Genomic DNA, 14,996 nt, shown 5'->3' with positions numbered 1-14,996 from the left:
GCGTGGGGGCGGTGTGGGGCTTGCCGGGGGTGGGGGGGCGGTGGTAACCACCTGGGGGCTGAGGAAGGCTCTCCGCTCTCTGGCCTCAGGGGCCTGCTTCCCTCACTCTGAAGCTGCAATCCAAGTGTTTCCATTCCATTCAACTAAGTTTGTGTTGAGTTCTAACGGTGAGCAAAGACTTTTCAGAATATTCTGGTGAAATCCCTCGTTTTGTACTATGAGAGGGAAAGCAGCTTGTACAAGCCACAAAGCGGCAGAGCTGGGTGTGGAATCCAGACGTTTTTGACCCTAAGCACAGGCTCTGATTGTGGGAGTTTACAGATGAGGAAACTGAGGCCCAGACAGGGAATGGGAGTTCTACAGCTTCTACTTGTAGCAAGGGACAGAAAATCATGAAAATACTGCTAGTGTGTTGGAAGGCAGATGAGAAGGGCTCCTAGGGGGCCCTGGGCAGTGCCTTAGCTGCCCTGCTGGGGAGGGAGGGGAGGGAGAGGAGGAAGGAAGGAAGGGAGGAAGGGAGGGAGGAAGGAAGGAAGGAAGGAAGTGGAGGGAGGGAGGGAGGGAGGGAGGAAGGAAGGAAGGAAGGAAGGAAGGAAGGAAGGAAGGAAGGAAGGGGAGGGAGGGAGGGAGGGAGGGAGGAAGGAAGGGGAGGGAGGGAGGGGGGAGGGAGGGAGGAAGGAAGGAAGGAAGGAAGGAAGGAAGGAAAGAAAAAGGAAGGAAGGGTGTCCCAGGACCAGTACTCCCTCCCTCATCCCTAAATTACAACACTCTTCAGATGAATTAGATTCTGGGGTCTTGAGGATTCCAGCATTTTTCCAAAGAGTTTTTTAAGAGTGGGTCACATCTAACCAGGAGAGGAGAAGAGAGGGGACTCACTTCCTCGGACTAAGAGAAACTGAAGCAGAAAAGTGGGGAGGGGTGGATGAAGAAAGCAGGACGATCAGAGTCCAAGAGGGTGAAAATATCCCGCAGGTTGTCCTTGTGCCCAGTCTCCGCTCTGGGGCAGTGGGTGGGACAGGGGAGACCCAAAGGAAAGCTGGTCCTTTCCTCACTTCTCCTGTGGCAGTCAGGATGCAGTGTAGTCTCAGCGAGGGTCAGAGGGCAAGAACAGATGCTGTGGGGCCAGCTGGCCAGAGAGTTCCCAATTAGATTTTGTTTCTCATCCTTAAGGCCCTGAGCCCCCAACCTCGGCACCCCAGCCCAATTACTGCGGGCAGCATTAACCCCTTGGTGCCCCAGGCTGTTAATGGAATGTTAATTGGTCTAATGAGTTTCGTGTCAACAAGTCTTAATGAGCTCCTTCCTAACGAGCTTGGTCTTTTTATTTCCAAACTTGTTTGTCAACACGCTGGAGTTTGGGCTCTATACTGAGGGCCTCACCTGCAGGGCTGGGGGAGCTAGAGTTGAGAAGACAGAGGGCATGGGTGCTTGTTCTAAGGCTGCCCATTCGGACTTCCTAAAGGTGTATCCTTCTGTGCCCCTCACCCACTTCAGCCCTGCTGCCTCACTCGTTCAGGAGATCTGGAAAATGGAATTTTTAGCTCATTTTGATGATAATATCAGTGACACAAATTATTTCTTCCTGGATATCATTGTGGGGTTGAGAGCTGCATTAGGATTTTTCCCCCCTTCTAGCTGTCATTTAATAAAGGTTTTCAGCATTAAAAGCAATCTTTCGACAGGAGCCTCTCCTCGCTGGGAAATTTCCCTGTGGTAAATTGTTCCTGGTGTGTCCTCCATTTGCAGTCTTGGCTGTGCTCCCTCCAGTGTCCTGGTGTCTGGTAACAGAGCGTTGGGGCCTCTGGACAGGGCGGAGCAGCCTCTCCCTGACAAATGCTCAGAAGCCCTGGGCTGGGTGTCTGCAGCTCAGGCCTGCCGCTCCCGTAGGTGCTCCCAAAGAAAGTGCAGAAAGGGTGGGTTTCCCCAAAGGGCTGAGCGCCCAGAGATTACTCAAAGAGGTCCCCACACCCCATTTGTGGGGTCTCAGACAAGAGAAGTCAGGTGCCCACATTCGTCTCCAGATGGTTCTATGCAACCCCTCAGCCCCCAAGCCTAGCTGGTGGGGTTTCCCAAAGGTGGGGCAGTACATGTGTGGGTGGGGGGGTGTGAAGAAAAGAAGGTGGGCACCCAGGCTCCCCCAGTGTCAGGTTACCAGAGGCTTCTGTGCCTGAGTGAGCAGAGAAGGAAACTTAAGCCGCTGATGAAAAGGCCTTCTGTTCTTTTGCAAGAGAAGCCCCAGAGAGCAATGGGGCAGTGGCCTAGTGGCCTATGGTGACCCCAGAGAGGGGTAGGGGGAGAGACAAAGGCCATCTGGGTCCTCAGATAATTTTTCCTATGTACTCTGAGGTCAGTCTGGCCCCTGCTTTGCAGCCCCACAGGCTCCAGACTAGAAAATCACCTCTCAGCCTCATAGTGGTTGTCTGGCTGCAGACCACTCTTAACCACCCCTCCTTACCACCAGGCAGGGCAGCCCTTGTAAATATTTCTAGGGACAATGACTCTAAAATGACCTGACCTCCCATTCATTGGACAGTGAACAAAAGAATGCAAATTAAAGGCTCCTGTCTTTAGTCCAAATCCTCCTCATCGAGCTCCCTTTGCTTTGCCTTCATTATGACTTTCTCATCCTGGAATGAGGTTACAGAATGACCCAGACCCGAGGTTGAAGGGAACTTGTTGCCCCTAAAAGGGGAGAAAACCTCCTGACAGAGCTCACACCCCACACTCTACCCCCAGGCTCCCTCTGCTGGACACTTCTGGCACTACAGCCCCACAGAGATGCCTTTTTTTGTTGTTGTTTTGGCAAAGGAGCATCTGAAATTGGTGTCCCTGGAAGGGATCTGCCTTCAGGACCCATAGGCCCATCCGAAGTCACTGCATCTGTCAAAGTTCCAGGAAAGCCTGAGCCTGACACATGCCTGAAATATCCCTATTTCCTTTATTCCCTCAGGGTCCAAGAGAAAAAGCTTCCACATCCACATGAATTTCTCAAAAGCCTTGATTCTAGAAGTTCTTTCTCAAGGAGTCTATATCTCCTCCTCCCCTCCCCCCCCCAACACTTTCACCCTGCTCTTGCCTTCCTTGGATGTTTACCATCCCCAGACAAAGACCCCGCCTTGCAAATAGGCATCGGTTCCCTGCCTGAAGAGATAGGCTCCCTCAGGGCCCCTCCTAGCCTCTTTGTGAATCTGGATCTAAGTGTATAACGTGTGTGAGATGGGGCGACCCTGAGTGTTTCTGCTGCAAAGACATCCTGGTAGCCCATCTTCCAAAGTAAGGCCAGGTGGGGGGGAGGGGTGTGGGGGGGGGGGAGGTACAGGCAGCAGAAGCCAAGGGGAGTTACCTGCAGTCACAGCGTTTTCAGCACAGGAAAAGCCCAACAGAACCCCCATCTCCCTTTCCTCTTTCCCACTGGACTATCACCACCTCCACTCATAATGCTCCTTATAGAGAAAACCTTGCCTCCTTTCATCTGACCTTCCACACCCCCAGCACACTTCTTTGCACGCATTTGATATTTATCAAGTATTATTTGAATGAATACCTGGGCTTCCAGTACTTTCGCATATGCTCTTAAGGTCAAAGCACACCTGGTACTTCGGAAACTGAGGTCACCCAAAGCTGATCTTTCCTCCTCTTCCTGAAAAAGAACCACACACACACACACACACACACACACACACACACACACCACATAGGGCCCTGGAGACCCTCCCCTTTGCTTAGGCAGGTCTGGAACACCCTCAAATTCCTGCAGAATTCAGGCATGTGAACATTTTGGAAGACGCTGGGGAGGGTGTAATGGGAGGGCCTCAGGGAGAGGGGAGGGAGGAGGAGGAGGTCTGGGTGTCATCCTCACAAAGGTCTGTAGCCCATCAGTACCCTCCATCTGGGAGGACAGGTCCTACACAGCCCACAGAGATTCTTAGAAGTCTCCATGCCCCATGATGGATGAACCTGTATCAGGCAGCTTGCCCGTGGTTCCAGCTCTAAATATTTCAGGGCATCAATACATCAGAGCTGAGCTAAACAGCTCTCTGGGCATCTTGTTTCCTTGGGTGGCACTGCCAGGATGTCTCCACTTACAGCAGCACCTTCTGGTTCAAGGAGATACTGAGGCCTAGTGGGGACCCCTCACTTCCTGGTTGTGGGTGGGGGTCAGGGGTACCGTAAAGCTGACCGGGGGAAACTGGGAATCTGGAGACTTAGGTTTCATCCCTGTTTCACCCCCGCCCCCTGTTCACCCCTTAGGTTTCACCCCCCCCCACTAGCACTCCACCCCCAAACACACACACGTCACTCCTCTTGGTCTCCATCTCCTCCTCTGTGAGAGGGGAGCAGTGGGCTCTGACAGCCCCTCTGGCCCCGCGTGTCTGTTTCTACATTGAATGAAGGCTAAGGAAAATCCTCCTCAATAGAATGGGCAGGCACATCCATAAGCCCATAGTCATCAACACACACCGAGAAAAACCCGCAGGTGATGGGCACTCCCCCAGGTTCTCGGATGTTCCTGGAAGGCCTCCCAGAAGTCACCAGGGCTGCTTGCTCCACTCTCCCTTCTGAGGAAGGGACCAGCGAGCCACGTCCCTTCGCACCACTAGGGGGTGTAGTGAGCACACCCAGGAGGGGGCAGGGAGGTGGTAACTGGAGCTGGAAGGGCAATGCCTGAGGCCTCAGAGTACAGGTGGTTGCTCTGAGGGCCTGGGATGGGGAAAGCACCCTTGTCCTGTGGGTACCCGAATGGCCTCTTACCCCACTGTGCTACCATCAGCCAAGCCTCCACCCCCTCTCCCTCCCCACTAGCCCCTACCCTCAGCTGATGCTGAACTAAGCATGGCTTCATACAGGTTGTTTTACACATGATTTGAGTATTGTTTTATTTAAGTCAAATCTCACAGCAAGCCTCTCCCCACCCAGGCCTCTCCCCGTAGCTCTCTTCTGGGCTTTAAATTCCCCTAAAGGGCTTTAAGCCCTTGCTGTGTGTGGTCAGTCCAGGTGGCCCAGCCTGAGATGTCCACCTGCTGGTCCCCGGGCTCCCTGTGCTCTCAGTATTAACGTGTGGCCTCCTTTCTCCTGCCACAGATCCTCGATGTGAATCAACCCCATGATGCAACATGCCTCCCCAGCCCCAGCTCTGACGATGATGGCCACGCAGAATGTCCCTCCCCCACCCTACCAGGACAGTCCACAGGTGAGTGTCCACCAACCAACAGGAGGCGTGTGTGGCCTTCCAGGGGCGGAGGGCAGGGCCTGGTGCTCCCTGGCCTCTTCCCTGTCAGGCTTGGGGAAGACTCTCTGGAGAGAGACTGGCAAACACAGAACCCCAAAGGGAGTCATTGCATTTGACAAACACGGGATTCAGATGCTACCTGGGTAACTGTCGCCAGCATCTAGGACCCTTGCCTAGAGCACCGAGTTGTGGTCCCGTCCCCATCCAACACTGCTTCCCACTCAGACATCAGACAAATGTTTCAGACCCTTCACTCGTGGAGATACAGGTAAATGGATCTGCCTTTGAGTGTTTGGGGGAAACTTCTTAATTAGAGGCTCCTTATTACCAGCTCCTCCAATTCATGGTCCCTGGTGCCTCTATGTCCATCCTTCTCTGCCTGACTAGTGGAGGAATCTCTCTTCTCTTCAGGATCCGCTCAGCTTCTATCTATAAAAAGGCCAGGCCTGCTTCTCTAGGCCTTCCAACCCTTCCATCTGGTTCCCAGTTTCCTGGCCTCAGCTCCAACACAGGCCCCCTGCCCAAGTTCTTCCGAGATGGCCACTTGGTTGCAGCGCCTGTGGAAGGCAGTGTCTTTGCCCTGTCTTCCTATTGTCTCCTCTCCTCCTGGAAGCCTGGCCTGGCTTTTGTGGGTTGGCCTCCTGCAGTCCTAGCGCCGGTTACTTCTAACCTTTGCTTCCCCAGTGTGTGCCTCACACTTTGTTCTTCTGAGACTCTGAGTTAGTTATGAGGCTGGGCTTTCACAAAAGCTTCTATTCTCTGACCTTGACCTTTACACTCCCCTATTTTCTCTAACCTGGTCTCACAAGTCAATATTAATTCAACAGTTATTTATTGAGCATCTATAACGTGAAATGCAGCCAGCTATTAATAGAATATTCATTCATTCATTCATTTAACAAACGTGCAATGAGTGCCTACTATGTGCCAGGCAGTCTTTCTCACTCCTCCCAGCAGTGTTTTTGCCCTGCCCTGATACCCCTCCTATTAGGCATTTCAAACACAGCTGTTCTCGTGGACAACGCGGAAGATCTGTACAGCGTGAGAAAGATATTAAGATGCAGACTTTTGCTCCATTAGGTCCTCTGGCCCTGACACCCCCAGCCTAGTGTGAGCGTTAGTGGCTGCTCTATCCACCCTGTTATTCTCCCACAAAATTACACTTTACCATGTCCAGCATGCAGGCGACCATTGACTCCTTGGCCTGCAAAGTCCAAAAGCACTTGTCATTCACGGACCTTTGAGCACATGTGCTTTTGTCCCCACCCCTGCTCCCACATGTCAACTCCATGCGCCTTCCTAGGCTCTCCCCAACCTCTCATCTGCAGCAAACCCTCTGCCCATGTCAGTAACTTTCCACGAATGACCGCAGGTTGGACTTGGCACTGACACTCTTCCACTATTTGAAAACTTCCAGGTGAGCAACAGTATGTCGGGCCCTTTATTTCTATGGTGAGGATGGAGAACAGGAGGCCTGGCCTAGTGGAGACCTGGGAACCCAGGGGCCACAAGAGGGACAAGCATAATCCGTCTCAGTAGACGCAGACCCATGCCCTCATCTGCTCAGGCAGAGAGGGACCCTGAGGTAGTGAGGAAGAGGCAGGAACTTCGGCTCCATTTCTTTTGTAGCTGGATGCTGCTCTCCTAAATCCACAGTAGGAAGGGGAGTGGCAATGGGACACTTCCTGCATTTAGCAGGTGGTGGGCACCAAGGCCCACACCCCCATACCCAAGGCTCAGGGATAGACGGGCCGTCAGAGAGGCCAGAGAGCACTGGATTGGCACAGCTGGCAGCTGCTGTCTCCTCCCGCCCGAGCCCTACCCCCCTGTTTTGCTGCCTGGGCAGCTGGGAGAAGTTTGGGTTTGGTGGGGATTAGCAGGAAAGCTGCAGGAAGGGCCTGTGTTGTCCAAGAATTCTGATCCGGGTGTAGTTAAGTAGAGGAGCCTAATTTAATTCTCAGCATACAGCTGAGTATTAATACATCCCAGCTGCCGAGGGGGGTGGAGGTGGGGCTGCAGCCCTAAGGCGCTGGGCCCCCCGGAAGCCACCACTGAGCTGCTCTAGCCTTTTAGGGGAGGAAGGGAGCTCCAGTTCCCCATTTAGGGTCTCAGAGCAGAACCACAATTGCAGGGACTGTCCCAATGCTCTCCTCTCTGAGGAGCCACCAGTATTTCACGAGTGAAAATACTCACATTTACAGCAAGGGCACAGTTTGCCCTGGGGAAGCCACACTCTTGTTTGTGACCCCAGAGGTCCAGGAATGTCTGACAGGAAGTCTCAGTGTCCATGGTAAAGTGACCAGGCCAAGGTCTGGGGTCTTTATGGCCTTGGCTTGGCCACCAGGCTGTGGCAGATTTCCATGGGGCATCCCTGGGCCAAACTGGTTCCCAAGGAAATGGATCAGGACAGAAAACCATAGGAGGAGTTAGGGCAGGGATGGAATAGGTGGGAGGGAGGAGGAGGGTGAGGTCTCCAGAACGTAGACTCAGGTGGAAAGTATTTCTTTCTAGAAAGTGCTTGATTTGGAAGCCCATCAGCTTTTGGGGGGCCCTTCTCTCCATTCTTGGGGCTGCTAGAAGTGGCTTGCACACAGGAGTGTCTTCCACGTGCGTTTTCTGCTGGGAACCTGCCCTGGTCCTCCTGCCTTCTTCCCTTTATGCTTTCAAGAGGCTGAGCCCAGCTTCTCAGGGGAAGCCCTGCTCCCTTGCCCTTGTAACGCTCATTATCCTAGAGAACCAGCTGCTCTCTGACTCTCGGTGTCCTCAGGAAAGCCTAGCCTAATGGGAACGTGGGACAGGCACATGGGGGTCGTCTGGAAGGATTCCCACCTCCTCCTCATTCCTTGAGGTCTAATCTCATTACTTTTGGACCCAGTCTGAGTTGTTTCCTCAAGGCCTGCACAGCTGAGCACATCTCTTGGTCACCTCCTCGGAAACCCAGTTTCTTCCACAGGCAAAAATGGACAGTCTCTAATATGAAGTCCCCAAAATGATAAAGGAAGCAAGAAGCAGAGCCCTTCCTCTGAGACCCATGGAATCGTTTTAATAATGTTCCCGTTGTGCTAAGGGCTAGCAGTACCGAGCATAATCTATTCAAATGCACAGGAGAACCTCACATTGGCAAATTAGGAATCTGCATTAAAAAAAAATTCCCAAGCCCCGGACCTTCTTTATAATAAATTAGAATTTTTTTTTTCAAGGCAAGTTCTTAACTTGGCAATTTCATTTTTGAAGTTTGGGGAATAAAGTTATTAAAAATGAGAGAAGCTTCTTTTCTCTTCCCATTTTAGGAGAGATGCATTAATGGTTCTGGCCCCGCGCTATTAGCGCACACCAAATGGTATGATGGCCAGGCAGCCTACGGCCCCTCGGTCTGCTTCAGTCAGTCGTAGGGAAACTCCATGATTACTTGTAAGGACGTCACTCTGTGTTTAATGTGCTCTAAAGACACCCTAAGCTTAGAAAGGGCAAAAACAGTGACCACTGGACCCCTTCCTCTGTCCTGCTTCCCCTTGATCTGGTGGCTTCCTGTTAAGTTCTGCCAGAGTCGCAGCACCCCCTACTGTCTAACTGCAGCACGTCAAAGTCCAGTGTGTTGTAGCTGGGCCCTTGAGGCAGAGGTGAGTCACCTGGGATCCTGGCGTTCTGGTTGTTTAATGAAAGCATTGTCTCTAGGGAGACCAGCATATGAACTAGGTGTGTGGTCCCTCCGTTCAATATATTGTGTGAATTACTACATCACTCTGCTTCCGTTCTTCTGCATCTCTGCCACAACCCGGCCACCTGCCACCTGGACTCTCACAACCCCCACCTCCCACTGCCCAGCTCCCCTCTGGTCCTCACGGAACTCTTGAAGTTATTATGTTCTCTATGGTTTCTCCCTCTCCCGGCAAGTGTCACTCCGGTCCCCTCCTAGAATCTTCATGATAACACTGCAGCACTCTTACTTCTTCTAGGCCTCTCCCCTTCATTCATGAATCCTCTATCCACCTCTGAAGTGTCCTTCAGATTCTCCCATTTCCTGTAACACTCCACATGCAACATGACCCACCAAGCAAAGTTCTCCCTTTGGTACTTCCATCAGTAGTTCAGAAAACCCTCCCGATTTGCTAGCTTCTCCACCCTCACCTTATCCGCACACACAAAAACTCCTGCTACCAGCACCCCACCCCCCACTCTTCCTCAAACATAGGCGCATACATAATGTTCCACAAATATATTTGCCCTTGGCTTATAGGAAGACAAATATTGTATCCGGTCTAGTTGAGCGTGTCTTCAATGTTCCTTCTTCCTCTGCCTGCTTGTCCCCAGCACGTCAGGCTGTGTGACAGCGGAAATGCTGCTGGGTCCTGGTCTGACCCACTCAGCACAGTACTCTGAATGACAGCACTCAGTGAACAGTTTCGGAGCAAATTGATATGTAGGCAGCCAGGGGCTTATGGAGCACGACTCGACGATGGGTGATATTAAAAAGGGTTTGGCAGTTCCCCAAGGATGCAGCCTCATTGTTGACCAGAGGAGGCAGGACAGGTGTCAGAACTCTCAATCTAGGACTCGTGTGGGAATCGCACGTCAGGAGGAAGTCAAGCATTTCCTGGGGACCCTTTGGCAAAAGCTGTGTTTCCCCATCCCCCTCCATCCAGCCGCTACCCTCAGAGTGAGGAAAGTGTTCAGGAGTCCCGAAAACTGTGCTTGGAGATCTGGGGTCAAGATGATGCTATCTTACCCCTCCTGCCAGAGGGAGGCTAAGCTGGGCCAGCCATGTCGGAGAGGCCAGGCCTGGCTCTTTGTCCCTCTAAGTGCCTTCTTTCTCTCCCTATCCCAGCACCATTCTCACTTGTGTGGGGCCAGGGGAGCAGACCTCCTGGGGAAGCTGGACCATTGATCAGTCATCGGGGTCCCCATGCTGGTTTCATTAACTGGAGGCAGAGGGGGTGGCTGGAGCCCCTGGCTGTGAACGGCCCCCATCCAGACCACGCAGCTATGACAGGCAGAAGCGGGTTCAGATGTTTTCACACTTTACATTCCTCTCATCTCTTTAAGGGCCGGAGCCCCCTGCCTTGCAGGGACCTCTGCTCAGCTGCCTGTGAAACTCATTCGCTTTGCAGCAATGGAGTTAATTCAGCAGCTTTGAAAGTCTCCCTAAGCCTTTTCTGTGGCGATGATTGATGGCTCCCTGTCCCCCTGGGGGTAACACCCCAGGGACCATAGGGGCGACCTGTCTGCCCTTGCTCTGACTCATCCAAACGGACTCCTCACTTTCCTTTTTATTTTCTGCGGGATCCTTCTTCTCTTTGTGCACAGTGACCTCTCTCCCTGGTGGCTTGAGCCACCCATGTCTTTAAACTGGGCACATCCCTGAACTCCAACTCACTCGAGACCTGGAGTCTTCACGTCGAAAAGGCAAAGCAGCTCAGGTCCCACAGTGGGGCCTGTATGTCCCCACTTAGGAGATGGCGGGCCAGCAACAAGGCTTGTGAATGCTCACTCTAATGACCTTGTCCAGGCTTGTATATTTGATGAACTTGCTAGTATCTGAATTCTGATATTTACCCAAAGAACAGAGATTTTATTGTCTGCCTATTGCCTCCAAGCAGGATGAGTGCCCTAAACAGTTACAAAAATAGTTAATGGCCCAAGTATACAAAGCTTAAAATAAATCAGGGAACAGGTGATCAAGTAGCCGCGGGCCCTACGAGGCCTGGGACTTGCTCTGCCTCCCTTTCCCGGGAGATCTTCTAGGAGCTCTGGTGTCTGCATGGCCCAGCGGGAGGGGGATGGGTGAGTAGGGCCAGGGCTGCTTGTCCTTGGAGTTTGTGATCTGCAGGAGGAAACGTGGGATGACCTGACGTCGTAGAAATTGAGGAATCCTAGGTCTTGTTCCAGCCCTGCTGATGCTGAATTATATAAACTTTAGGCGAGTAATTTCAGTATTATTTCTTTCATTCACTCACCTTTTCAATAAACAGTGAGTGCTTTCTGGGGTCTTGCAGACCTTGTGCTGTATCCTGAGGGTGCAAAATTCACAGTTCCTGCTCTAATGGAGCGTATAGTCCATTTTGGGCCTTCGTTTCTACATGAGGAAAATGGGAATCACTTCTGCCTTCCCTGCCTTGCAGGATTGTTGAGAGCGTGGGTATGAAAAGTAGAGTGGTGTTTCTCACCTCTTTTCACCCATGACCCTGATGCTAATTTTTGCTCTATCTTCTGTACGTCTCCAGTAGCCAAGATTGGATTGAACTTTAATTACTCTACTTTTTATTAGGAATACAATAGGCACATCAAATAATGTGTTTCTAACTATAAACACACTCCCTTACACACACACACACACACACACACACACACACACACACACACTGCAATTCTGATGTCCCTCCTAGAAGTCACTGGTTTAGGACTATTATATGAGTGAGGGGTCCCCTAGAAATGGATGGAAGGTGAGGAGCAAACAGTTCCCAGGAAAGTGCACCAAGCTGGGTTGTGAAAGACTCGGGTCCAAGTCCATAGCTTTCCTCCTATTAGCCACATGTCAGTAATGCCCCAGAAGTGCAGGCGGGGCCGGTGAATATTTCACAAGCCTCATTTGTAAACCATTGCCTACGATTCGTTTTAAAATTAATTATTTAGTCAAGATCCCCATGTTGCACTGCAGAGTAATTTTTCTATGGTCTGTTCTATCCGGCGGGCCCTGGGGTCAGAATGTAGGTGACCCAGGCATGCTGTTCCAGGAGACGTTTCAAGCTAAATTGGGCTGCCCTGGCTCTGCTGCCAGGCTTCCCCTCCCTGGGCTGACTGGGTGGGGGATATTTGGAGGAGCCCTCATTGACCCCCTCCCCTTTTTCGATCCCTGAGCCTTTTAACACATCACTCACTTATCCCCTCATTCGGTCAGTCATTCAGTCATTTAACAAACACACTGGGAGCCCACCATGAGCCAGCATGGCAATGGGGCCTGGGAAACCAGTCTACCAGGAAGACAGACAGAGAAGGGCCCTGCAGTGTTACAGGCATTAAGGTTAACACATACATGATGAGGCAGGCGTTGTGGCTACTTGGGTCTGGGGGACGTGCAGACTTGGGAAGACTTCCTGGGAGAGTCGGTCCTCCAGCTGAGTTGGAAGAGGAGTGGGCCTACACGTGGCCGGGAGGGAGGCAGGGCGGGAACATGGACATTTGCTGCAGAGGCGGCTGTGGGAGAAGAGGCACAAAGACGTAAATCATTGGGTGTGTTCAGGCAACCGTACACTGTGGGGTCTGACCAGGTGCGACAGAGGGAAGGGGTGCTGTGCTGGAGACAAGGCCAGGGTCAGTGGGCAGGCCCAGGCCTGGAGCTCCTGTGGGCTGTGCCCTCAGCCTAGAACATTGGCCATTCCCCCTGCTGCCTCCCACCTGTTCAGGCCAAACCTCATATTTACCAAATGACTTCAAGTCCTGACCTCCTCCCAGGTCCTTGGACTCTATCCTAGTTGGGAGGAAACCAGATCTCGCCCTGCCAGTTTGCCCTGGTGCTTCAGAGAATGCCAGCTCTTGGTCAAGCCCAGTGCGGCCCCTAGTGGGCCAGACCTTTCAGCCCCCCGTGTTCTATGGCCTGGCGGGGCAGGCACTGGAGATAGGCAGCTCTCATCTTCCACCTGCCCAGGTCAGGTGGAAGTCTCAAAGAGGGGAGTCCGCTTAGGAGGACATGCTGAGAAGGTGCAGGCCTACGTTGCTCAGGGTTTACAGAAAGGATCCCATGAGAGGCTGGTGGGCATAAAGTCACAAAGAGCAAGACTGTCTGTGGGTGAAGGGTGTATGTAGGGGGACATGTGGGTTTGGGTCTGGAGTGTCTTGGACAGGCATGGGGTTGGATTCAGAGAGGAAGCACCCACTGTGTACAGTGCACCCTCACATATAGCCCTGGGAGGAGGTATTAGCAGCGCTGTTTTTACCTGATGGGGAAATTGAGGCTCAGAGGAGCTGAGTCTCTTACCCAAGGTGACATAGCTGGTGATGGGGTAATGTTACCTTCCATGACACCTCGGCCCCCTCTCCCACCTCCCTGGGTGCTTACAGGCAAACACTTTCCTTCAGCAGAGGCAGGACCCCTACGGCAGCCCACGTGACAGAAGCAAAAGTGGCAGCCTCGAATGTGGGCTGCCAGTTGTGTGGATTATGTTAACGTAACCACCATATGCCGAGTATCTTCTAGGTGCCAGGTGCCTTGCATACATTACCTCATTTGCTTTTAACAACCCTGTACCTTAGGTATTATTACACCTGTTTTGTAGTTGAGGACCCCAGATCAGAAAGGCTGAGTAACTTTGCCAAGTCACCCAGGAGGAGAGTCCAGTCCGTTAGATGCTCCTGCCAGTACTTCATGCTGTGTCCAGTTGGCTTCAGCTCTGGGCTAGATGCCACCACTCCCCATCAGTCAGGGACCGTGACTTCTCTGTTGTGGCCCAAGGCATTCAGGGTCAAGGAGGTAAATCTGCAGCCAAAAAGGCATTGTTTGATGGGGCTCCTGCCCTCCCACCAGTTATCTCTGCACTCAACAGGTATGCACACTCTATATTGAACATTGGGGCTGCAACAGAAAACAGGAAAGAAGGGTCCCCGCCCTCCAGGGTCCACAGGCTAGTGGATGAGAGAGGCAAGAAAGCCAACATGGCTAAACAGTGTGTTTGGGTTCATGGAAGCCCAAAGCAGGGGCCCTGAACTGTCCCTGATGCTCAGCCAGCACCCACTGAAGGAGACATCAGTCCCCATGACAGCACCATAGCCATTTCACAGGGGAGCAGACTGAGCCCCGACAGGTCAAGTTACACATCCAAGGTTGCCCAGCACCGAGTGGCAAAAGCGGGACTCAGTTCTGTCTGATGCCACTGTATCCTGCAAACCACCCTGTGAGTGCTAGAAAGACCCTGGTGTCATCCGCATTCTGAGCCACCTGCTCCCACCTCCCATGAACAAAAGAGAACTCGGAATGGCAGCTGGCAGCAGGCAGTGGCTGACCATGATCGGTCCTGGGCACCCTGAAGGGTAGGGTGTCTAAGGCCTCAAGTCTCTGGCTCCTCAGCAGCCTGCAAGAGAAGTGAACCACCTTCAATTAATAACTACCCACAGCTTCCTACTTGGGTTCTGCACAGAAGGACTGTTGCCGGCATGACCGGTGTTTGGAGAATTGACTTGAACTCTTCATAGGGGAGCAGTCTTTTGGGGGTGGGGACAAGCTGGGCCGGCGGTGAGGACGGGTGAGCTAGATGCAGACCCGAGAGTGTACACTGGGCAGCAAAGCTTCATTCTGATTCCCGTGCCCTTCCTCTCTGCCCTCCTTTGCACTCAGGGGGAAAAAGTCTTTCCATTCTCCTCTTCGAAGAAAAGTAATTACATACAAGAGTTCATACTGTGACTTAGTCAGAGAGCCCTTGGTTCTTGCCCCAACCTTTGCACAAACTGTGATCTCCAGCAGCGTCTTCCCCTCTGTGGGCTTCTGTTTTTCTCCTGTGTGGGATGGGGATTGTACCAAGCTACTGCACAGGACTACTGTGGAGCATGAAAGCCTACAGAGGGGTTTTCTTAGCTCCTTAGAACGTAATGTGCCCCCTGCCTCCCCTACGATTGGGAAAGGGTGATGCTTACCAGAAATGAAAGCATCTATGGGGCATTGCAGTGTCAGCGAGGGCAACTGAGGCAGGCAGGTAAATGTGCTTCCCAGCGTCTCCTAAATCACCTGCTCATTTCCGTGGTCAGACTAAATTGTCAAAGTGGCTAGATCTCTCAACTC

General features: G+C 52.4%; 1 protein-coding gene across 5 annotated transcripts in view; it reads left to right on the top strand.

Annotated features, from left to right (window-relative positions):
- Positions 1-14,996, top strand: part of PKNOX2 (PBX/knotted 1 homeobox 2) — a 256,849-nt gene that overhangs the window by 174,199 nt on the left and 67,654 nt on the right. For all 5 annotated transcript variants that reach the window (XM_074321097.2, XM_019710526.3, XM_019710525.3 and 2 more), the window contains one exon: positions 5,083-5,191. In XM_074321097.2, the coding sequence (XP_074177198.1) occupies positions 5,105-5,191 (87 nt within the window). In that variant the 5' untranslated portion in view covers positions 5,083-5,104. The remainder of the gene's footprint in view (positions 1-5,082; positions 5,192-14,996) is intronic.

The sequence above is a fragment of the Rhinolophus sinicus genome, chromosome 9 (assembly GCF_057876585.1).
Source record: "Rhinolophus sinicus isolate RSI-liver-muscle chromosome 9, RSI-T2T, whole genome shotgun sequence".
NCBI classification, from domain to species: domain Eukaryota; kingdom Metazoa; phylum Chordata; class Mammalia; order Chiroptera; family Rhinolophidae; genus Rhinolophus; species Rhinolophus sinicus.
This window is presented reverse-complemented; position numbering and strand designations above follow the sequence as displayed.